Source organism: Macadamia integrifolia, chromosome 4, assembly GCF_013358625.1.
Source record: "Macadamia integrifolia cultivar HAES 741 chromosome 4, SCU_Mint_v3, whole genome shotgun sequence".
In the NCBI taxonomy this organism is placed as follows: domain Eukaryota; kingdom Viridiplantae; phylum Streptophyta; class Magnoliopsida; order Proteales; family Proteaceae; genus Macadamia; species Macadamia integrifolia.
The window spans coordinates 14,841,309-14,866,311 of NC_056560.1; the positions used below are offsets into that span (position 1 = coordinate 14,841,309).

The window sequence follows — 25,003 nt, forward strand, 5'->3', positions numbered from 1 at the left end:
AGAAACATTTTACAATATATTGGATCACTGTGAAGCTAATGACCCCTCAATAAAGATGACATAACTTTTCATTCTTTCTTTTGCAAAAAAAAAAAAAAAAAAAAAAGATGAATGAGAGATGAACATGGAATACAAGGGGGGGAAAAGGTTTTTGTTGTTTCTTGATTATATGCCAATAATTATACAATATCATATGATGCCAACTTAGATTCCATTACAAATGGGAAACAAACATTATTTCCAGCCTCATAAACTCTAAATTAGAACTTCCAATGGAAATTATATATGTGGAGAAGATAATACAAAAGGAGAAATGGATAATGCATACTTAGCATTATTGGCTTCCTGGATCATAGAATTGGGGTGGAAAATACTTCTGTTTGTGAGGCTGATTTTTTAATGCAAAAGACATGGCTATCATGCATTATTAATACCCTAGGTTCACTTACTTAGAAGCTTAATTCAAACTCTCAGGACTTTCTTAACTACATCATTAAAGAACTTGTCCATTATTACAATAAAACATAATTGGATATGTGGGCCTTTCTATGAAAATCATTGGTTGGAGGCATGCCTAACCTTGATCCATATATATTGGAATAAACTAGTTGATTGATTCTCCATTGCAGATTAAACTACCTTATCTAATCAAAGGTGCCAATGAAGAGGAGATAAGGAGAAGTAAATTCAAAACTTTTTTGATTACCAAGGAATTTCATACTTGAAATGGTGCCATACTTAAGTTACTGTAACTAGAAGGCTTCAATTTTCAAGGACAAAATAAGTATGGAGATATGGGAGAGGGATACTATCCAGGGGAAGCCTCTATGTTGTCCATGATGACCTAGTTACTGAGAATATGAAGTTATCCTGTTTGCTCTATTACCCCCTCTCTATAAAAATTTCTGGTGAATCTAAGTGTGGGAGTATATTATTAAGAGAAGAAAGAAATAGTTCTCCTGATCAATAATCTTCGAATTGTCTTACTCCTTATGCATCAGTTATTGGACTGAATTGTAAGGTTTTTAGCTCATCTAAATCTTCTGATATGTATCAAAGTACACTTGGTTTAGTTACTATAAGATGACACAACCTCTTCCCCTCTTCCCCTCTTCCCCTCTTCCCCTCATCCCCTCATCCCAAATCTTTCTAAATAGACATCTCACTGAACTCAAGTCCAATCTTTTCTTTTCTACTTTTCATTTATTCGATGATGGCCTACTAAAGGAGACTAATCAACTTTCAAATATGGTAGACTTTGCACTGAACTACAATAATTGCATGAGTAAGATGGTGAAAGGGAAAGAAATCTCTCTTCAAGTACACAAGGTATCAACACATCAACATCTTCTATAGAGAAAGATAACACACAGAAACCTACAGTTTGTTTCCTTAATATCTCAATATTACAAGGAAAGGGGGAAGGGGCTATAGGAATCATACATGTCTTCCCTAATGAAGGGAGGAAAAAAAGCACACAGCAATACTATAAGTCAATTTCATCACAATAACATCAACATCTTCTATATAGTTTAATAACAATTCATCCCTCTTTTGGGTACCTTTTACTTCCCATTGGAAGAAGGTGAAGAACACTCACATACGACCTCGGTCTCAACTTCCCTCCGGTGGAAGCTCCGGTGGCAACCGCATGCCGCGCATTTAAGGGCTGCATTCGTTCCTTCCTCTCCACTAGCCATGAATTCTCTGCACCCATCTACGGCGTAACCTCCAATGCTAGCAGCATGGTTCTTCTGGCACTCTCCATATCTCACACTACTAATGGTGTGAGTAGAAGTGGTATAGCAGCTGTAAGGTTCATCCTGTTTGGCCACTAATTGGCACTTCTTCATGCTCCCAAACCCTAATTCTTCACTCCCTTCTTCAAATAACTTATTTTCTGAAGAAACCTCCGATTTAGATCCAGAAACAGTCATGTGTCTGGAGCTAAGCAGCAAACTTGAGATCTGTCAGTTGGTTCATGCCCAACCCTAACCCTAAGTGTTTATATTTATAGCTCTCCTAATCATCCATTTCTTGAGCAAGAACAGAACAGCCCATGTCCACACTTGCTTTTTCTTAATCACATCACTACTCTTGTATAGTAACGAAACAAACCCTAGAATGGTCGTTGGAATTGATCGCCTAACCACCTTGCACTCACAGACGTGGAAGAAGAAAACATATCAAGTCTTCTACTAAAAAATTGCCGTAGGGATTTCCCTACTGTATCAATTGGGCTTGTACATAAACTGAAGGTTTGGGTCATTATGCTTAACAAGGGCTAGGTGTCTGGATCCATAAAGCTGTAGCGGTGTCAAACGGTCAGTCTGGTCCAAATTAGGTCAATTTTTTGGGATGAAGCATAAGCCGATGGTCATTGATCCGGTCAGTTTTGGTCTGTTTGTTGATCCTTTTTAACAATTCTTTATTGGTCTCTCGTCAGTCTGCTATTGATTCGGTCTCTTTAAATAGATCTGATAAAGAGTTCGATTTGGTTCGGTCCAATTGATTTTGATTACTCGTTCAATTGGGTCGGTCTGATTTTTTTACACTCTAACCTAAACCACCATGCCCTCAGGATATTAACCTTGCAACGCCGGTCCCACATGTCAAGTCCTGATTGGTTCAACATGCATGATTCACATATGCAGTGTAATTAAGAGGAACCCAAAAATGAAGGGAACCTCTTTCTTTGGAATGGAAACATTGATTGGTTTAGTTATAGAATGAACAGCTAAGCTGTAATTGGAGCCAATTCACGTGGGTCCAGGATGATATTTAGAAGGGAGGAGAGGGACCCTTGAAACGATGGCAACAAGGGCTGTCTAGTGATCTAAAAACGTGGAGATGATAACTAAGGGTGCCAAACTGTAAGGACAAACTATCATCCTTCTCTTTGTTTTCACCCAATACGTCTCAATAAACAGTAACAAAACTGATGGTATGACCTTATCTTAAGAGCATTAAGATATGCATCAGAAGGTTCCAATGATGATGATGATTTTTTATTCTTTTCAGTTTTTGGTGGTGGTGGTGGTGGTGGTGTTGGTGATGGTGGTGGTGGTAGTGGGGCTGAAGATTTCTTATTCTATGATATAACTTTAACCTTCAAAAGTTCTAGGGAGTTATTAACCCATTGTTTCTAATTAGTAACATCAAGAGCTCAATGGTAGACCATGTGTTCCAATGGCAGTACAGTAACTCTCAATTTCTAATAACAATATAGGAAAAAGAAGCCTGAAAAATTATAGCAGCATAATCTTAGTCATTAATTCACTTTCCTCCATTAGTGCAGAGTGATCTTGACTTGGATGTGTTAGGCCACCCGAGATTTCGTATCTCATAGTGTTATCTTTTCCTCTAGTTTGATTTGTTGGCTTCCCTCTCCTGCTGAAAGCAATGCCAAAGTTGGAAGTGGATAGTCAAGGTGTTTGAGTGTTTGGTGTGACCAGTTTATAAATGTATTACTTTTTTTTCTTAAAATATCATACGCCAAACATATGGGTTGAAATGACCATTCTACCCTTAATGAATATCTTAGAGTTTCGACATATTATTGCAAAACATAAATATGGTTGCCATGTTGACAATTATATTTGAGAGGAAGGCCAGCAGTAACAGACACACCACATATGAGATTTTTAGTTTTGACTAGAAGGTAGAGATCACCTCATTTGAAAATTCTGACTTTAGTTTGTTAGAGAGTTGCAAGTTCAGAAAGACAACTGAAACCTTAAATCTCATGACACTGCAAGAGAGAGAGAGAGAGAGAGAGAGAGAGAGAGAGATGAATTTGGATTGGAAAAACAGAAATTAAGTTACTTAATTGGGCCTGAAAAAACATGACCAGATATGCAAGGCAGGAACATGGGAAAGTAGGTGCATGACATGACTTTTAATTGCGACTAATCTAGGGCGGGTATCTATCAAGTTTGGAGCCTAGCTAGCTCTAGCTACTGTTATAACTTCGTCATTGCTTCATTCATAGCTAGGAATTAGGATCATGGTTGGTTACAGCAAATAATTGGATGGAAGTTTCAGCCAAATTGGAATTGGCTGGTCCCCATTCCTCACATTTTGGCCATTTCCCCCTCTATTCTTTAATTAGGTTGTAAAATAGTAAAAAATCAATGAATCCTAGCTTACTTGACCAGAGATTAGAGTGAATACTGAGTTAAGGAGGATTTTGGGGTCATTTCGTGCCTCCTAGAGTTGAGGTTTTTGGCTAGATTTTAGCTTTAGATAATATGCTACCTCAAATAAATATACAATGGAAGAGAATGTGCTAAGGCTGCGTTTGTTTCGTTATACAATATTTTCAAAAAAATATTATTATTATAAATTTTGGGAGAGAGTGCATCCCTTTCGTTAGGTGATGAAATGTATATAAAAAAAAAAGTATAATAAGGACCATACTGGGAGAAAGAAAAAAGAATTTAAAATAAGTAGTCCACTGTAGAAACGCAACTATAAAACGTGCAGAAGATAATAAAAAAATAAAAACAAGCAATGCACACAGATTTACGAGGTTCGACAAGATTGCCTGTCCCCGGTGAGATGAGATCCTGCTTCACTATCAATGGAGAATAGAGTTACAGTGTTCGTCTCTCACACTTCTCAGTATTGCTTGCATTATAGAGAAAGAAACGCTCGCTACAAAATATTTAACGAAAAAAATCCTAATCCAAAAAATCCGTCCTACTTGTCAAGGTGTTGCACCAGTACTCCTTGGATTGAACTCTGACGGAATACAAGACATCATACACCAATAGTCCATCATATTTATTATACGAGAGGAGAGAGGAAATGTGAGTTAGATTGGCACATTTTCCTTTCATGCAGTATTTCATAACATGTTAAGTTGTCAGGGCCAAGGGGTAAGAACTAAAGCCTTCCAAGCCTCCTCTTCCACCTTTTTTAATTATTTATATTTGATAATCTTTGACTGTTGAAAATAAATCTAATATCATGGTTGTTGCCGCAATAACCTTTTTTTTTTTTTACTTGTTCGTAATCTATATATAAGTATTTTGTTGCTAATATAATTTTTTATTTTCTTTTTACTTGTTTGTAATCTATACAAGTTTTAACAAGTTCAACATAATCCTTTATTGGTTTTGACAAATTAACGTTGTTAAATGTGTTGATGATAAAAGGTTGTTTCTATCTCACTTCAAGTTGTTCCTACCTCAAATAATTTGTTTTTTTTTTTTTCCCCTCTAAATCTACTTTCCTTGTTCTACTGCCCATGTATCATCTAATATTAATATCGCGTAATTATATCAATCCATCTCCTTCAATTTCTAGTTAGGTTGTTGTGATTATATTGCAAATAACTTTGTATATGGATTAATTATAGAACTACAAGATGCTGGGGGAGAGACATAGATGCTAGGATTCAAAACAAAGATTTCAAAGGGGCAAGTGTAGATGGGTGTTCTTGACACTAGAGATTTGGATAGATTTCTTATAGGCTGCTCGTTGGTTAGACGCTACTAACCATAAAGCCTGGCCAATTATTTTGGGTTCTATCATTTTGGATTTTTCTCAATCTATGTCTTTATTTAAGTCTGTATATTTTTAAGTTATGTCTAGTTCTGTTGATATTGTTCTAGTTTAATATGTTTTGAGAGAGAGAGAGAGAGAGTTTTACTACTTAATTACCAACAATGAAGTTAAGAGATGATATGGACTAGATAGACAAGGACTAGAGTCATGAATGATGGTGTTTGAGAGGGATAATGAAAGATAATGAAAGATGAGGTCATTTGCTTCTCACCAACCCGACCCTTCTCGTGATGGCTCATAAAAAAGCCTAGGGCTTTGGCCTTTTGTGGCTCCAATGGAGCCTCTTCTTCCTCTAACTCCCATTTACCTTTTTCTTTTTTAAAATTTTGATCATATTAACTTTAATAAAGGAAATTTTAAATTTTTAAATAAATTCATCTTTGATAAAATATTTCAAACCTTACACCCCATTGAAAGACTTAAAAAAGTATTTGCAACTACCTAGGTTATAAGAACTTTTTACTATATAGGCTCGTGGCAAAAATAAAAAAAAAAAAAAAAAAAAGTAATTCACTTTCACTGTGCTCATAAAAACTCTATAGTCTTATTTTTCTAGTTTTCATTTTTTTTTTTTTTTTATCCCTTACTGGCCAGTAGTAGAAAAGTTCCTCTATTTTCAAAAAAAGAAAAAGAACCTATTGATTTCCATAGAAACAAACAAATTTCAATCTATAAATAGAAACCCTAGTGCTCCTTTGGTGCGACTTGACCTATAGGATAATCTGAAAATATGGTATCTAATTGGACAACCACTAGGTCTGTGGCACAACAACTTCTTTAATTCAGATTTGCAAAATCTCTGGTTTGGAATAGTACAGAGGTCAATCTAGCTTCCTCTTTTCCAATCGAGGCTTTGGACCACAAAATAAGACTTTGTGTGGCAGTGGACAATCGATGTGACAAAGTGTAGCTCCCACTCAAATCATAGATTAACAAGTTTGAAAGGAACCAATTGGTAAAGGATGTACTAGGGCATTCTTCTCCACCAATTAAGAAATTGGGTTCTTAATTGATCTTAAATACTGAGAATATTCTGGAATCAAGGTTAGACAAACGAATTCTAGGATTTGAAAAAGAAAGTGATACAGAGTTTCAAGTTCAGAATGTTGTGAATTCAGATCATCTTGTTTTATTTAAGTGAACTTTTTTATTCTTACTTCTCCAGTTTTGATTTCATAGAGTGAGTAAGATTTTAGGATCAATAAGAAAACTACTTGTTATAACAAAAACTAGAGAATGGTTGGTGATTCACATAGAAATTCGAAGCAATAATCTCATATCATATATGAGAAGCTCAATATGAAGATTATAAGTACTTGGAAATTAAACCCTCTCTTTGATGATCAATTTTGAAGGATGAATGCTACTTAATTCTGTAACAAGTGATATCAAAGTCAAGATTATAATAGGGTTTAAGTATGAAAAAGATCTCAATTACTATAGCATGAAATGGAAACGAATTGTTGAAGTCTCATATAAAAAGTGGAAAATAATACTCCCAAAACGGATGCGAATCTACAAAATCAAGATTATCTGCGAAATCATGGAGATCACACGCAGGAAGTACTACCCAAAAACAGTACTTGCGTACCATGATAATTGATCGGTACTCATTTTCCACACACTCATTCTCAATTCCATCTTCTTTTTTCTCTAGGTATATTTCTCTATACCTACCAAATCTGAAGATGTTTCTGTGGAAATGGAAGCTTGATCATGACAAAGTCATAATCTACAGAATCCACTCATCCATTTGCTTATCTAAAATTGAATTTGACCCACGACCCACCACCACCTGAACCCATCATAGTCATCATCATAAACGTAAGCCTGTCTTAAAAGTCAACAAGTAAACACACCCTATATTTAGAATCAATGTGACTGCTCATTTACCCAAAAAAAACCCTATATTTAGAATCAATGTGATTGCTCATTTACCCAAAAAAATAATATATGTGACTGCTGGGCTCTCCTAAAATTTTTACTTTTGATGAGAACCTGCATTTTGAAACTATTTCTCGAAGAGAAGCTGAACCCTCTGTATGGGACTATGGGTGGGATAGAGCAACATGCATGTGTATATTTTGTGTGCTTGTACACGTGTGTGCACTGCATTATAACGATATTTTTACTGGTGGTAATTTTAAAAAAGGGCATACCTAGTTCAATAAATACAATATCAATCAAGTATCAAAATCGAAGACATGCCAAATTAATACGAATTGTCCAATAACAGCGATTCCATGCCAATAGTTAGAACTATGACGTAGATTATCATTGAATAAGAGGAGCAGTTTTAAGAAATGACTTGAGGACAATTGCCGAGTGCCCAATCAAAAACTTAACTATCAAGCCCAATTACTATAAACCCCTTTGAAATTTCACCCATTGGTCATATGAAATAAGTTGAAGACATTATCCATCCGTGGGTTGCCCAGATGATTAGCGGAAATTAGAGATTGTGTGGATAAGTGCACAGTCCCAGGTTCGACAATGCATCAATATATAAAGGGTACATCTAACCGTTCTTAATCATCTTCCAACAACTCTTCTATTCATGTCAATTCTTGTTTAGCTCCTAATATAGACCTACTAAATCAGCCCAAATAATTTTATTTTTTTAAAGGCATGGATGGTAACTCATAAACACTTTTATTCGGTTTAGATTAAAAGAAAAAAAAAAAAAAAACCAATCTAAATTGGAACTATATTGTATATATATAGGGCAAGAGAAGGCGGTACAAAGGTACATTGCTAGCGGGCACGGCCAATGGAAAGGTGCATACAAGCATCTTAGGCGTGGGATGGGATGATTTTTCGCACCCATAGTAGACACTCACTGACAGTTAGCATTTTTCTTCCATATATATTTTTTGGATGAATAAGATTCTATATGTTTGATTATAGTACAATTATTAGACCAATAAGTGTAGTTCTACGATTCACCACGGGTCAGGCACTCAGGTCAGCCAATTAACTAGAGGTGGGAACTTTCGGACCCAATCTAGAAAAGGCCCAAGGTAGAGCGTTTTTTAAGTCCAAGCCCAAAAACCGAAACACAATGTTGGGTTGGCTTGGGATAGAGTGATGCCTTCTGTAACCCAACAGCTAACCTTGAGCCCAAACAATGTGAAGAAAACATAGGCCTTCTATGTATGCATATACATCTTACATGTGGAAGTGTAGGGTAGCGTGGCACACAGTAACGTTACGTATGTCCATGTCTCTCCTCCTCAAATAAAGAATAGGGATGCCATTTCATGGGGTGGAAAAGAAAGATAGACACATGAAAGAGCTGCCATAGGCCATACTGCTAGACAAAAAAGGTTTTCTCATATCTTATTCATAGTACTGGTTGTGGAGCTTATTAATCTGGGATTGTAATTTAGTTAGGCTGCATTTGGTAGTTATTCGGAAAACTGTTTCTACTGTTTTTTCATTCTATGGAAACAAAAAAAATAGAATAAAACGTTTGGTGTCAACTTGGTGTTTTTAGATTTTTTAGAAGAGAGAAAAAAAAAAAAAAAAAAAACACCTTGTTCCGTCATTTCGATTTCATTCCAAATATAAAAAGAGTGAACAACTAGGGTAATTGTTCCCAAAATAGGTTCACCAAACATCATATTTTTGTTTAAAAACAACATTTTGACACAGAAGCTAAAAATTTTGTTTTAACACAAAACGTCGTTTCTGGAACTGAATGACTACCCAACGCATCCTTAGAAAACAATAGATGAAAATGAAGAGGTAGGTAAGAGTCAATGGAAGCTTCAGAAGGTTCCTCTCCTTTCATCTAACCACCCCCACCACCACCACCACCACCACCACCCCAACCCCAACCCCAACCCCAACCCCAACCCCAACCCAACCCACCCATGGAGATCCAGACTCGCCCCCCCCCCTCCTCCCACTTTCCCACAATATTTGTTAAGGAGAAAGTTTTCCTTCATCAATAGCTGAATGATTAGACAATCCAGATGTGATCCCCATCACTCCTCCACCTCTCTCCCTCCTACTGTACGTTGTCAATAGGCTACCACGAATGAATTCAAGACATTTAGTCCATTTGTTAATGTATACTTACAAAAAATCAAAACCAAATCGATAATTGCTGAATAAAAACCCAATAACCAATATAAGACTAGACCAAATCAAACCGGACTAATATCAAACTAAACGATTTGACCTATAAACCAGTCGGATCGAACTGAAATGGCCAATTGACACCCCTAATCTTCAACCACTGCTTTTAGTATGTCTTGTCAATAACTCAATCACCATTTCTACCCAGCACTAACCTGAAGTTGTGTAGATGAAGATCTGCTTAAATATCTATATATCCATAAGATTCCAATTGCTCCCACCAACCTCTTATATAGAAATTTTTCCCATTTATAACCACGTTCATTTATGTTACACGGCATTACCAAAATTAGTGACCTTGAATTATATTCTAACTAGCCTATAATTAGCCAATGGACCACAACAAAATGAGGTAATATTAATTAAAACCTTTTACTCCATTAATTAACAAATAAATATTTCTCCCTTACTAACTACTGAGGAGTGAGGATCTAGATCTTCCTTCCTTCTGGGTTAATGCACAGAGAATGAATTAATATCTGTTCAGACTTCAGAGAGCCCTTCTTGTCTTCTTTAGCTGGGAAGTTACAAGAGAATCCATCAGAGAAATATCAGCCCAACCACCCATCCACCCGTTTTCAATCAAATAGGTTTAGTGTTTTGGACCACTTTTGGACCACCCATCCAGCGATCTGAAGCCCGGTCCGGTTTTATAACATGGGTAGTAGTACCACTGTACCATAACTACTAGAAATGGAATTTGATTCTCTAAAGTTGAAACCTTGTATGAGCCTTGTAATATCAAAATCAAGTTGAAGCAACCATCCAGTCTAGCTAGCTGGTTCAGGGAACTCCGTGGTATCAGCTGGAGACAAAAAGGAATTTTAAGATTTATTTATTTTTTTATTTTTTATCTATGGATCTACCCTGATCAGGATACCTTTTTTTTCTCCGACCCCGTTCATTAGGAAAGGTACATAAACCAGCTAAATCACATGATCTCTTTCCGGCGAAATCACATGACCTTTAGTCAATCTTTATGGTTAGCTCATGCCAAAGTTGAACCATGGGACCTATTTATACCTTTGCAATGTGATCCTTTTATATATAATCCATTACCGTAATGAGAGTTAATTAATTAGGCACATCTGTTCATCAGAAATTTGTTGAAATTTTCGACACTTAACACAAATAAACGGGTCTATGCTGGATCTTCTTAGCATTGTGATGTCTTGTTTTCCGTTGTCTACATAATTGGGTTGATTTTGAAGGGTCCATAGCTATATGGGTATTTCGGTAATTAATTGTATAATGTTTCGTTATATATTTGTAATCAGTGTTTTTTCTTTGTAAGCAATTCAAGAGAGGTGTGAGGACAAGTGGCTGCAACCCTATTCTCCATTGATAGTGAAATAGATCTCATCTCACCGTTGATGTAAGCAATTTTTTCACACCATGTAAATCCTTGTGTTCAATTGTTTGATTGTTTGTTTACGATTTTCATTCTTTTCAGCATTGTTAGGTTCTTGATTTCTATAGATCTCTCGTACATCTGTGTGTGTGTGAACGGAGCCAACCAGGGGATGAATCAATGAAACAATTCAAACGTTGAAAACCCTACCACAATAATACAGGTGACGGAGACACGCAAGGGATGGACCAATGACAACCTTGTATTGTCTAGTATGGACTATGGAAGGGAACCACAACTGTGTGACCACATATATCATTTACTGTTCATGACAGATTGACAATTTTAATGTGTGCCCCACAACAAAATACTGATCAAGCTGTGCCCACATGTATGCTAATCTATTCCACATGCTTCACTTAATACAGTATGAGGTGGGCTCTTTCACTTTTAAGGAAAAGCCTCATCCTCTGTGAGACTTGAGTCTGAGGCTCATTTGTAGTCCAATGTTACTTCAATCTTCAATGTGAAATTACATCTAGATGGGTACATCGATCTTGTCTTTAAAATGATTTCTAAATGAATTTATTAGTTGATACTCCATCAACGGTGAAAACCCATGTGAAGATATCATCACCTGAGAAGATCCAGATTCCAAAGTAGACTTCATGCCCATGCCCATGCCCATGCCCATGCCCATGCCCTTATGGACTTAAAAAGGTACCTTTAGACACCCATAAATGCGTGAGCAAGTAATCCATCACCTCCATAATAACTCTACTCGCAGAGTAAAAGATGTCAAAGAGGTATAGAAGAGGAAGATTCCTTACTTTCTTGTAAGAACCAATAAGGTAAGCATGTCATGACCTTTATGATCTGTGGACACCTCTGTCCTCCATCTTTCTTCAGTTTAGGAAACAAAGATTGTGTAAAGTTCAAAGCTAGCCTGTACTCTGTAGTTTGCAAACCACTTGCATGTGGAGGCGAAGGTTCTATTTAATAATCCAGTCCCTCCTGTGGTTTTCTTCATTGTCATTCAAGAAAGAAGATGAGATAACATTTGTAGCAGTAAGGACTCTTACTTGGCTTGCCATTTGGTGATGGTATTCATTAGGGATTTATAGGCCCCCCTCCTCTCTTCCCGTTTCCTTATTGCCTTTACACTCTGTATTACGTTCTTGGTCAGGAATCTGGATCAACCAAGTCTTCTTACCTGTTAAAATTAAGCAAAAGTCAATAACACTTCACATGCTGTGCATTTAAGACACACCAGCTTATTTCCAAGCAAAAACTGCCCTTAGGTTTCAACCTTCTTCAAACCGACTAAGCCATTTTAGAGAGATAAAGTCTCTTAAGAACACCCACAGTATCCTGTGATCTTAGATATAGCTGATGCAGGTTTTCTTTTAAGTAGGCCAAAAGGTAGAAATTAAGGGCAGGATGGAAAGAAGAAGAAAAAAAAAACCCTATTCTTGTTCATGGACACTGTGCTAAAGCCACGTGGCATCAATTATTTACTGAGATTTGAACTTTGAACTCAATTAACAATGTTCACACAGTATTTTCATGTACTATTAATAGCCAACAGTAAATTCATACCGGTCAACTGTGATTTTGTGAAAGATTTTGTTCCAAGTTTTGGCCCCTATAGTAATGACCAATTGGCGATCATTGCTTTTAATGGTTTTTATTTTTCTTGATCTTTGTTCTTCTGGTGGTTGGCCTGATGTCTTGGTGAAAACACCATCCCCAGTGAGTACAGCGGTGTGTTGAGCATCAGTGTCTTGTAATTTGGAGTTCACTCTTTCTACTTGTATATGGATTTCCCGAACTATTTTGATTTAGCAGTAGGATAGGCCATTGTTTTGAAGTAGAGTTTTTTCTATCATTACCTTTTTTTTGTTATTCTTTCCACTATTTTTTTTTTTTTTTTTGGTGGGGGAGGGGGGAATTTTGAGAAAAAAAGACAAAAAGCTAAAAACAAAAAACAAAAAACAAAAAACAAAACAAAGTTTAGGTACCCTCATCAGTTCCAATCCTATGATCCAAGGTCAAATCCCAAATTTCTGTTATCGATGTATACAAACCACAAGGTACAGAAAGTACTCCAAAAAAAAATTCCAAGCTCTTCAGCAGATATTAATATAGAGCCTTAGAAAAGAAGAGACCCAAGATACGAGTTTATTCTTCAAGTTATAGCTTTGACATAATAGATGTTACTGTAATTTACATTTGTCTTTCTTTGATAAAGGATGGCATGGCCACTTCTTAATAAGCCACAACACAATTTGATTAATCAGCTTAAGGCCAAGATCACTAAGGATCACTAATTAAGGAACTAAACAAAAGAAAACAGACAGAAAAGGAAGAAGCACTTCAGAACAACTCGGCTGCAGTGCCTCCTAGTGAAGCCTCAATCAGGTCCTCCTCTTGACCCTGAGCAACACCTTCATCAAACAGCCATTTCTCAAGCAAAGAGAGAGGGGCTTCACTTCCTAGAATTGGCTTGCTTTCATCTTGGAAGTGGCTAATATCCTGTGAGAAATTGACTGCCTCATCCGGAGACACAGACTGAGAGGCATCAGGTGTTGGAGACTCAAAATCAAACAGCAATATTTCAAAATCATCAGGAGATGTTTGAGCCCCATTGTTGGAGAAATTCTGATCAGTGATCTCTGATGAGGTTGTCTTGGAAGATTTTGGTGAATTCTTCATCCATCCTTTGAGCAATCTTGATATGTTCTCAGTGCTTGAGGCATATGTAGATGTCTGGGTAGTGCTCATGTAAGAGTAGCAGCCATTAGAGGGCTTCAAGTCAGACAAATTGTTTGGATTCTCCAAAGACAATGCCTCACATAGAGCCTGCCTAGCCATGTGGATATCAGTTTGAAGCCTTCTCTCCCACTGACCTTTGGAGATTTGCTGAGAACCTGAAAACCCATCTCTGGTATTGTCATCAAGACCTGTCTGAAGCTTCTTAAGCTTCTTCTTCAAGTGGGTATTCCAGTAATTCTTGATGTCGTTATCTGTTCTTTGAGGAAGGTAAGAAGCTATGGCAGCCCATCTACAACCCAAATCAGATCTCTATTAATATCAAAAAACAAACAAATCAGATCCCTAAGAATACAGTAAGTGATGGTGTGTTACCTATTGCCCAACAGAGCTTGAAGATGGATTATCATCTTCTCTTCATGATCACTGAAGTTTCCACGTTTGATCCCAGGCCTTAGGTAGTTAGTCCATCTAAGCCTGCAACTTTTGCTGCATCTAAGCAGACCTGACAAAACCCACACAGAAGAAAAGCACAGGGTGAATAAAACTATGTCTAAGAAAAAACAGTAAATCCAATATTATACTGCAGATGATCTTTTCAAGACCTTCAGACTCTTAAATGCTTTAATTAAATAGAAACAGAAGGAAATAGAAAAATCTTTACCTGTATTGGTAGGAACAGACCTCCAATTCCCAGGACCATGTTCTTGAATATAAGAAACCAAGATAATATCTTCTTCAGGAGTCCAAGGTCCTTTCTTTACACCGACTTTATCACAGCAGGGTGGTCTACCCATATCTCTCTTTCTCTTTTTCTCTTCACTGCCTCCTCCGTCCTTAATTTCTTCAGATACTGCTCAAGAGAATGAAGAGATATATAAGAGAGGCCTTTCCCTTTTCTTCCTCTCTTCTTTTATCTTCTTCTACTTGTTTCTGTGTGAGCTGTACTATATTTCTACCTTATTAGAAAAGCTAAGACAAGTGTCCAAGGCAATGGTGTCCTGGTCCCTAGATATATATATAGAAGAGGACTAATGGGTCTTGAAACGCTGACCTAAGAGTGGCAATAAGGGTTCCCAAGAGTCAAAAGAAGACAGCAAGAGCATTTACTCATGGGTTTGCAAAAGTCAGCCTTGCCAAGCCCCTCTCCTCCCCTCTTCTGCCTTACAAAACCGCGTGGCATTCAATGTGGGCTGCACTGGGAAACCCTAAATCAGTATTTACTTGTTTCAAGCCTCGAAGCACCCATAGTAATGTACAATGTAGCTGTAGGAGCTGGGCTTTGGGAATCAGTACGCCTGGTGCACACCTTTAATAACTGCCACTTGGCTGTTTAGTTCCTGCTTATAAGTCAAATTTCAGATTAATCTGAAATCAGCCAAGTAGTTGAATAAAAAAAATTAAAATAGAAATATGGGGGAGAGTGTGTGAGAGAGTGAGAGAGTGAGAGAGTGAGACAGAGAGAATATTGAATTTTGATTGGACATAGAACTGCCACATCTCTATTCCACTTGGTAAAATCAAAAGGTCTGAGCATATGGAAATCATCACAAAGCGTGGAGAATTCTTATTGGTAACCATTCAACAGATTTTAATGGAAACTTATAAATGTTAAAAATGGTGAATTAAACTAGAAAATAGCAAATAAACAAGAAAATAGAAGAAGGGGAAAACATAAGGACAACCAACAAATCTTGTTGCAAGCTAGAAAAGAAAATTGTTATCCTCAAGCAATGGGCTAGTTCTTCTCAAGCATGTGTTTTTCTCCATGTCAATTCACATGCTTGCAAGTTTCGATATCCCAAAATCGGTTATGCAAAGCTTTTACAATATTTGTGCAGATTTTTTATGAGGTTCTTCTGAATATGGAAAGGGCCATCACTGGGTGGGTTGGCACAAGATTTGTAGACCTTTAAATGGAAGACTTGAAATTCATTTATTAAAGGATATTACCAAAAATAAATTATTTAATTAAACCGAGGTACATAAAAAGGGACCAAATAAATTTCAAATTTCATCAGTTAATTAAAAAAAAATATATTTTCCAACAAGGTAAAAAAATTGAAACAAATTATGAAAGCAACTTATAATTAATCTATCAATACTAAGTGATTACATCACTACTTCTCACTACATTTTGATCAATTATGGACTGGTTCTATGTTTCATTACAATTAGCTAGGTTGTCTATGAATAAGATACGCAACTTGTTAATTTAAAATGTTTGTTGTTTAAAGCAGGACTAATGAAGGATTTGGATCGTATCCAAGTGGTTGTTCTAAGTTGTTACTTAGATGTGTCTCAATCATGAGTTTTATGGCGCTGCGAGTGATGTACGAATTGGTCTATGTTCCATTACTCTATCATCTTAATGTTGTCCTAAAGAACATAGACTGTCCCAATGGTGCATTCAAGAGATGTACAAATTGGTCTTCAAGATAATACAATTCTTACCTTTCGCAAGTAGCTGTGCACTCTATTCAGCCACGTCCTTTCGAGTTCTACAATATTTTTCTCACACTCAAGGAAACAACTCTCAAAAGAATGGCTGTAAAATAGAGATGTGGGGTTTGAATGAATACATAGACAAAATGAGAGAGGAGGAATAACACTAGAGAATAATTATTTTTCAGAGCCAAGGACGTCCTCTATATAGCCTCATTATGGCCCAGCCCTGCATTGCTCAGTTAGCATGTAAACACATGCATGTGTGAAAAGCACTTAAATGGACGCCCCAAACATGCTAGAGGAGTGATACTTCTCTTCAAGGAATCTTATTATTGTAGTTCTCATTCCTATATATTAAACCTCTTATCATTTTCACCCACTTTTAACATAGGACTAAAGTTACACACACAAAAATTATTTTACAAAAAAAAAAAAACCAAAACCAATTTTCAAAAGAGAAAAAGTTATTTTTGAAACTTATTTTAGTACATTTAACAACAATGTTATTGTTAAGGCCTACGCCTAGTGTTTTTTTTAATTTCTCCAACCCCGCCAGCCCTCTTGATTTTCTAATTACTTGGCTTCAATAGGTTTGGGAATATGTCTAACAAGACAATTGTCCATATGCGTAATGCATTTATAGTGTGAAAGGGAGAAGACTAAGTGAGATATTAAGAAGAGTTCCATTGAGTGGCTGTTTCAAGTTGTTGTTTTGATGTGTTTCAATCACGAACCATTGTATGGTGCTGCAAGTAATGCTAAGTGAATGTATTTGGGCTGAGTCACATCATTTGATATTATCCTAAACACCATAGATGGCCACGATGGCGCATTAAAAATATACGAATTGATGATCTTTAAGATAAAACAATTGTTGCCTTCTACGAGTAGCTATGCACTCTTTTACTGTGTCCTTTGAGTTCTATGAGGTTGTGCTTAAAGAACTCTCAAAAGAATGCGGCAAAATGGAGGTTTGAGTTTGAATGAACACACACACACACACAATAAAAAGAGAGTTTGAAATGAGGAATAGCACTAGATAATAATCTTTGAGAGCGAAAGACGTCCTCTTTTTATAGAGGAGATGAACCCTTGGAAAGAGAAAGACATTTTTTAATGCATAATCCCCCACCCCACAACCCAGCGCATGTAAAATCATAGCAAATTACGAAAGCAACATAATCAATCAATTCCAAGTGATTACATATCACCATTTCTCAGTCCATTCTGATAGATTATGGACGTGTTCCACATTCACATTACATTTGGGTTGTCTATGTATAGAGACGCAGCAACTTGTTAATTAAAAATGTTATATACATTTCTAATAAGTTGTCTAACCCTTCAAGCTTAATAGGTTTGGAAATATGTATAACAATACAATTGCCCATACATACATAGGTGATACATTTATAGGTGTGAAAGGGGGAAAACTATATATAATAGATTAGAGATAAAAACAAATAGAGTCCCATCGATCTGGAGTAGAGATGCTAACCACTAACAACCAAATAAGATGATGATGATGACCTTCAAAAGAAGTTGACCCTTCACTTTTCTTTTCCATTAATACTTCTCATTCATTTCTCACTTCTCAATATTATATATTTTTCTCTTTGTTACTTTAGTTTGGAATTTAAATTACCTAGATGTAGTTTTTCTTTCGATTTCAGGTCAAAAAAAATTTTTTTTTACATAAATAATCTTTTACCGAAAAAAAAATTTTGAATTTAAATTATGGGGATGTAGTTTTTCTTCCGATTTTGATTTATTATTTTCTTCTTTATATTGGTGTATCTGACTCGATTAATCAGTTTTCTTGATCTTGTTTTTTTCTAATATAAATAATATTTTAACAAAAAAAAAGAAGGAGAGAGAGATTTTGTAACTATCTATTAATAAGACCTGCGGTCATGGTATGGGCCCATCATTGAATAGTGAAAAAGAAAGCATTAGATTCCAAAAACCAATGATAAACCATGGCTGAGATCAGCTTTTGCCTCCATTTTCTTCTGTTTAGTATTTTTATCCTGAATCTGATAGCCTTTGTTAGGGGTGTCAATTCTAAGTCCGGGAGGCCTAATCGAGTCCGACATGTTTATGGTTCGATTTAGATCGGTTCGATTAATAAATGTATCGAGTTTATTAAACAGGCATTCATGGTGTAAGTAGCTAGCCCGTTGGGCGTCCGACCGAATCGATATGTTTATATGCCCGACTTGAATCGACTCGTTGTAGTCCGACCCAACCCAACCCTCTTTAATACTATAAAAATTCATATTTTGGCACTACTAGTAAGAAACAAATTAAGTTTTCTTACCCTTTGCTTTGTAATAAGATTTGATTTACTTAGGCTTCATTTTGTAAGTTGTAAAGGTCATAATCTTTTTTTTTTTCCTTTGTAAGAATAAGCATAATCTCATATCATTTTTCCTTTGTAAGAATAAGCATAATCTCATATCATTTTTCTTTTTTATTAAAGATTTTCCTCACATACTTCTAGGTATTTAATCAACTTAAGAAAAGAATTTTAGGGTAGACACATTTTAAGCCTGTTTAGACTTAAATAGGTTTGTAACCTGGTTAAGGCTCGGTTAAGAACTGTTTGAGAAAGTCCGATTAAAGCCCGACACTGATCGGCCCGATTATAAACCGTATCATGCCCCCAAAGCTAGGCTTATTTATTTAAATCGGCGTTCACAGTGCAAGACTTCTAAATGGTTAAGCCTGATTAAGCCAGATCGAGACCGATTAACACCCCTAGCCTTTGTCACCTGTGAATCCTAATGGCTTTCCTTGAGTTGTTATTACTATCCATCTTCTTCTTCTTCTTCTCTTATTTCTTCTTCTGATAAGGAGACCACGATAACCACAATTATGAACATGATCTCCAAAAACTAGTAAATGCCAAAGGGTTTTAGGTCTTGTAACCTTTCGGTGATGGCAACTAGTCGGTCGCAGGGGCCAACTGTTTACACTACCGAATACATGACGCCGTATTCGTTCCGACATAGCCCTTATTAGTGTAACGTACCATACCTTTTCAACACATCCAGTTTTCGGTAACCCTCGGTAGGACCCTTTTTCATATTTCATGCTTTACCAAATCAACTAATATATGAGCTGTAAACTTTCAACCAATCAATTAATGTCTCGGCACTATATTGTGCCATCGGTCGGAGAGGATCTCAATCCTTTGCACCATATGCATAGGGGCATCAACAAAGGGATTTGGCTCCTCTCTTGAAAGGTGATCGTCCAAGTCTTGTTCATAACTACTTAGGTGATCTCCACGTGTCTAGGCAGTGATTGAACAGATTAACTTCTACTAATTAGAATAGAGGTGCCATAGAAAGAAGTGACAAAAATTATTGGATCATCGTTTGGATATATGACGATCGCCCAGATAGTATGGGCAAGACCTAGGTGATCTTCGCTCAATAGAGGATCCAAATCCATCAACAAGAGGGATTTGGATCCTCTCCAATGCACTCAATGCACATCAGACGGCTAGCATCACTTGAGCATGCACACTAGACGCACCGGCACACTTGAGAGGATAGTATTTTGTCTGGGCACAAGCCTATAAGAGCCACGTGACCAAGTAACATTATTTTAACCTTGATTTAATTGAAATTTGAATTCCTCACTAAAAATTGTAATTCTAAAAGTTTCTTATATCTATTTATTTAACTATATCTTGAAAACCCTGATTTGCAATGCAGCTAATACTCCGGTCTATTCATAAGTGCATGGATATTTCTAACAAATGCATTTGGGAGCCAAAATATTAGCCTGATAATCACCGTCAGGGTGATGGACCAAAGGAGACTTTAGGGAGAGAGAGAGAGAGAGAGAGAGAACTCTTATCTATTGAAGGAGACTTTGGGGAGAGATAGAGAGAGAACACTCCTTTGTTGGACTCCATCTATTGTTTGGCTTAAGAGTCTAAAGATATAAAAGCTTTCAATTAATTTTATTGGCCAGGGATGACCCAGTGACAGGGATGTCTGTGCCCAAGCACGGTCAAACTTCGAAGCATGGAGTCACAACTCACATAGACCCATCTCCACTTGGTTTCTCCATCACTCTCTCTTCAAATATTACTTACAAAATAGTAGAATTATAGACTTTTGATCTGAAAATGAATGCATTACTTCTCTTAGAAACAACTTAAATTAGATGTTATACAATCAATAGACTTAACTTTTGATCCGATACTGGTCCTTCTTCTCCTACTATTTCTTCTCCATTTCTTCTTCGTTATTTCATTTTGATTATTATTAGCCATCATTATCATCATTCATCATTATTATAGGTAAATCTTTATATAAGACAAAACTTATTAATAGGATAACTTAATTTTTCATTATCCAAGGGATTAGTGTAATTGACTTAGAAGGGACATGGTATTTAAACTTCTTTCAAACACCATATAAGAATTTTTATTTCGAACTGACTCCACCCTATGTAAATAGTATGACATTTCCCTTATGTTTGTAATACAAGTTTCGTTTTTTGAACATAAAACTTTGTTGTTTATACTCTCTTAAGAATATTCATCGGAAGAAGGATAAGCATGCTACTAGCTTTCCTAGAATTAATATTTCAATGTTGGAAATTGAGATCACTTCAAAGGAGATGGAGAGAGAGTGACACAGAATCTCACCCCTTATTGAGTGGTGTTGAGTCAGTAATCATGCTGCAGGCAGCTGTCCAGATCATGGCAAGCCGCAGTAGTACATGGGCCCGTGTAGCCCGCGTAGTGCATATACGTGCTACAGCCACATGGCCCATTAGACCACATGGCCATATATGTTGGAAGAAAGACACGTGTGTGGTTGAAAAAATCCACTTGGCGCTTTACATTTAAGACGTTTAGGAAGCACCCATGTGGTACATTTCCATGATTGGGCCTGTGAAGAATCTGATCTCTCTTCCTTTTGGTGAACTACCACTGTACCCGTACATTTCCAACCCACATCCCACTTCCCACTGCATATGAGATATTCCTCCTATCATTTTGGGCTTTGGGCCCATTATGACTCCACGCGTCATATCTTGGTTGGACCAGTCACTGTCACGTGGCGTTATCATGATTAAATATATAGACGCTTGTCCGTATTCGGCCGTTTTGCTTTACACACGTCCAAATCTATAACTTGAAGATGGAGCATTACACTCGTAAGCAGGCTCCTTTATTACCGTTCGATTGAAATATTTTTGATTATAGCAGGCCAACACGTAATGACGAATGTGGTCCCTCCCTCACTGTATCAAAATTTTACTTCTTCAGAGATATCTCGTCTGACATCGAAGAGAGTAGAAGACAAACAATATGATGGGATGCAACGTTTCTACTTGCGGGCCCACACATCCCAGGTGGATTCTCCCCCCGCAACCCCCAATGGCCCAATTGACGTATAGATGCAATCAGATGATAGGATAGGATGCAACTTATCTACTTCCGCGCCCACAGCCCAGTGGGTAGGGATGTCAGCCGGACTTTTCGGCCCGGTCCTGGTCGGTCTGAATCAGCTCATGTATGGACCAATCCAAATCGAAGCTGAACCGTTAAGATGAGATTCATTTTCAGTCTGGTCAATTTCAGGTTTTCTCGATGGACTCTGATCAGTCTGTCACTGGTTCAATTTGATTTGGTTTTTGGATCAATTTCAATTAGTTCTGGTCAGACCGATCATTCGGGTTGATTTTTAATACCCCTAAAGTATGTGGGGAGGGGTTTACAAGTCAAATTTTCATGGAAACCAAGTCTCTCCAATGAAGTATGAAAGGAAGATGGGAAGTGTGGGCCCAAGTAGTCCGAGGAGCTTTATAGATTTGGTTTTCACACTTTCAGAGTTTCAGTTGTGTATTAGCCCCATCTCCCACATCCTCAAGTGTATACCTTCTAGAATCTGGGTTGTTGATTTGTTGCCATGTCAGTTATGAAACGAGAGAGAAAGAAGGGAGGGAGATGAGGAAGAGAGAGTTAATTAATGGGCCTATAAAGGCCTTATCGGCATAATCTTGGATGTGGGCCACCATTATAGATACCCAACATAATACTTGACGGTTGAAATGCTTCTCATATGAAGCCACGAATTCAAACATACGTAAGAAACGTTAATGGGTTTGGTGGGCCTATAGTACTCTTAACATTCAACGTGTAGGAAGCTAATTAAAGGAAGACAAAGGAGAGTTAGGTTTGGGTATGTGAGAGAGAGATCATAGATGGGCCTCCATCTCTCAAGTCAAAATTGTTCTGAAAACTTGCAAAAGTGTGATTTAGGATTGGGCCACCCGTCCAATTCCTAATTTGATCTACGTGCAATGTACGTGTTGATGGCAAACCAGAATGTACAGTGGGTGGTTCGGAGGAGAACAGGGTCAGTCAGTGTTTGGACTTTGGAGGGTTTTGGATTGGGGTGGCCAGGTCAAGTGTGTATTGGGAATAGTTCCATTTTGATTTAAGTGTGAGACTTGGATGTCATCATATATTGCATTTAGGTCTTTTCAGTTAAAGCTACCTCCAGTGGGTTATCATCTTTTAACATAGTAGTATTGGAGGAACAAAATTTAGCTGCACCAAGTAAAAGGAATCTTGAAAGGTATTTTAGAAATTATATAAATAGGAGGGTATTTGTGAATTCATTGAAGAAAGTGTTTTTTTTTTTTTATTATTTAAATAAGGGTTGCATTTAATTTTTTTTTCATATTGGAGGATCCATTTAATATCCGTACATACCTGATCCTAAATTAATGCTATTCCAGAACTTACTATGGTTTATTTATGGGTAGTTGAAATATCATATTCCAGTTACATTTGAGTGTTAAATAAAATAGGATAGCCCATGAATTAATATCTTGATATCAATTAAGTCTGGAATTTTGGATATCTTTGTTTGCTCTTGAGCTCTCTATCTAATTAGCTTAAGCTTTTATATTGGATGATTCAATGATATGCATATATATTGCTCCCAAAACGCTTTCTATGTAATGAATTTGAATATATTTGTCAATATAATGGTCATCCTTATCACAATTTTTTGCGATTCATGTTTTCAACGAGGAAGGCCGCAGGCCATGTTAAAAGAATTGTCAAACGAATCGATGCGACCATAGGTTGATGTGATGGAAAAATTACGCAAAACCATATAGATTGAAAAGACTTGAATCTCAATTGTATAAATAATAGGAGAAGGTTCTCTAAGCCATCAGGGAAGAAGATACACTATCACCCTCTCTCTCTTTCTTTGTCCTTTTCACTTGAGAAGAACTCAAGGCCTTATGTAAGAAACCTTTTGTAACGCCTCAATGGTACACTCTTCAATACCGCTTACTCAAAAAACCCTGTCCCATAACTTAAATACATTTCCTTTTCATCACTTAATTTGTCAAACTCGTGAGAGCACTCGATAGGCACTACATTTTAATGTAAACGTACATTGGTTGGTGAATGATTAATGGGAATCCAATGCCTGCATGTAGCCACAATAGCCCAATCAAGGATTTACAAGGACTATAGGCCACAAATGCCTAAATCAAGGTTTCCATCCACAATGGTCCATAGGTGACCCCAACAAGTAGGGTTCGGTGCTGTCTTTTTGTGTGCTTCCTTTTCTTAAATTTAGACTCTGATGGTTTCACAAAAAACTTGTACATATGAAGATGATATGTTGATATATATTTCATTTTCCTTTCTTAAGATCCTCCCAAGTCTTCACTTTTTTACCCAACTTCTATGCGTAGTTTATTATATTTTTTCAGTGGATTAATTATCATTAGGATCGGATCCTCTCCAGTTGTACGGGGCACCTAACGTGCATCTGACAGTTGAAAGCACCCAAGCACACAGCCCAGGGGCTCCTAACTGTCGACACTCTGCATTCCCAACATGGCGAGGGAGGATCACGTTCTTTATCATCATCTGTGCATTATTGAAGCATAAGTTTTGACTATATGCCCTTATACACCTACACCATTAATTATCATATTGTTGCAGTCCAAGTTTGTGATATTTTTCATATGATATAGTTATTCTATCACATCCTAAATAACTCATAAGGTTACATATATAAGTTCCATATATATGAGAGAAGAGTTGAGGCAAAACCCAAATCTCCATCATCAAGAGTAATAAAATCAAGGACTGTTGGTTGAGATGGTTTTGTCAGGTACATATATTGACAATGGCAACACCAGAAGTGATTCTTAAGCGCAAGATGAGACACCTTAAAAGGGATTAGCATGTATCGACTGAAAAGGATAAGAGAGCTGAAGTGAAGGGGGAATGGAGATTAATATGACTTTGACATTGTCTGTAACTTGGGAAAGTATAATTAATGACTTCGTTCCTACTAAACCTAATTACTTTTAATGACACCCCACTTCTTTGTTGCCCCACCTTGCTAGGTTTATTAATTTTGGATAATTCATATTACCTTTCCATGTTACTTATTATTCATGTAATAATTAAGTTTTATCTTAATTACGTCTCAATATTTTAGTAATATTACAATGGAAAAGGTCAAACCTTTGAAATTTTTCAAAGACTACAATAAATTGCTTATGATACCACAAGTTATCATAAAATTTGTAACTTTACTTTTTTTACCCTTTTAGTATAACATATATATATATTTTCATCAAGGATAAATATTATAATTTCATGAGTACTAAAAAAAAAAAAAAAGAACAAGATTGACAAATTTTTAT

General features: G+C 36.7%; 2 protein-coding genes across 2 annotated transcripts; both read right to left on the reverse strand.

Moving 5' to 3' along the window:
* Positions 1-1,332: 1,332 nt before the first annotated feature.
* On the reverse strand, positions 1,333-2,220 carry LOC122077225 (mini zinc finger protein 2-like). Its single transcript, XM_042643093.1, has one exon. The coding sequence runs from the start codon at positions 1,935-1,937 to the stop codon at positions 1,566-1,568; it is 372 nt and encodes a 123-aa protein (XP_042499027.1). The 5' UTR covers positions 1,938-2,220; the 3' UTR covers positions 1,333-1,565.
* An 11,009-nt stretch (positions 2,221-13,229) lies between these two features.
* On the reverse strand, positions 13,230-14,836 carry LOC122075773 (myb-related protein 306-like). The gene is made up of 3 exons (XM_042640937.1): positions 14,502-14,836; positions 14,213-14,342; positions 13,230-14,129 (listed from the first exon to the last, which is right to left on the reverse strand). The coding sequence occupies exons 1-3, from the start codon at positions 14,632-14,634 to the stop codon at positions 13,442-13,444; spliced, it is 951 nt and encodes a 316-aa protein (XP_042496871.1). The 5' UTR covers positions 14,635-14,836; the 3' UTR covers positions 13,230-13,441.
* Between the last annotated feature and the right edge of the window lie 10,167 nt (positions 14,837-25,003).

Bases quoted from the DNA above. Each gene is read 5' to 3' on its own strand.
- LOC122077225 (XM_042643093.1), bottom strand. From the start codon at position 1,937: ATGACTGTTTCTGGATCTAAATCGGAGGTTTCTTCAGAAAATAAGTTA.
- LOC122075773 (XM_042640937.1), bottom strand. From the start codon at position 14,634: ATGGGTAGACCACCCTGCTGTGATAAAGTCGGTGTAAAGAAAGGACCT. The intron at 14,343-14,501 runs GTAAAGATTTTT...GGGTTTTGTCAG, and splicing joins GTCTGTTCCTACCAATACAG to GTCTGCTTAGATGCAGCAAA. The intron at 14,130-14,212 runs GTAACACACCAT...TTTGGGTTGTAG, and splicing joins CAAGCTCTGTTGGGCAATAG to ATGGGCTGCCATAGCTTCTT.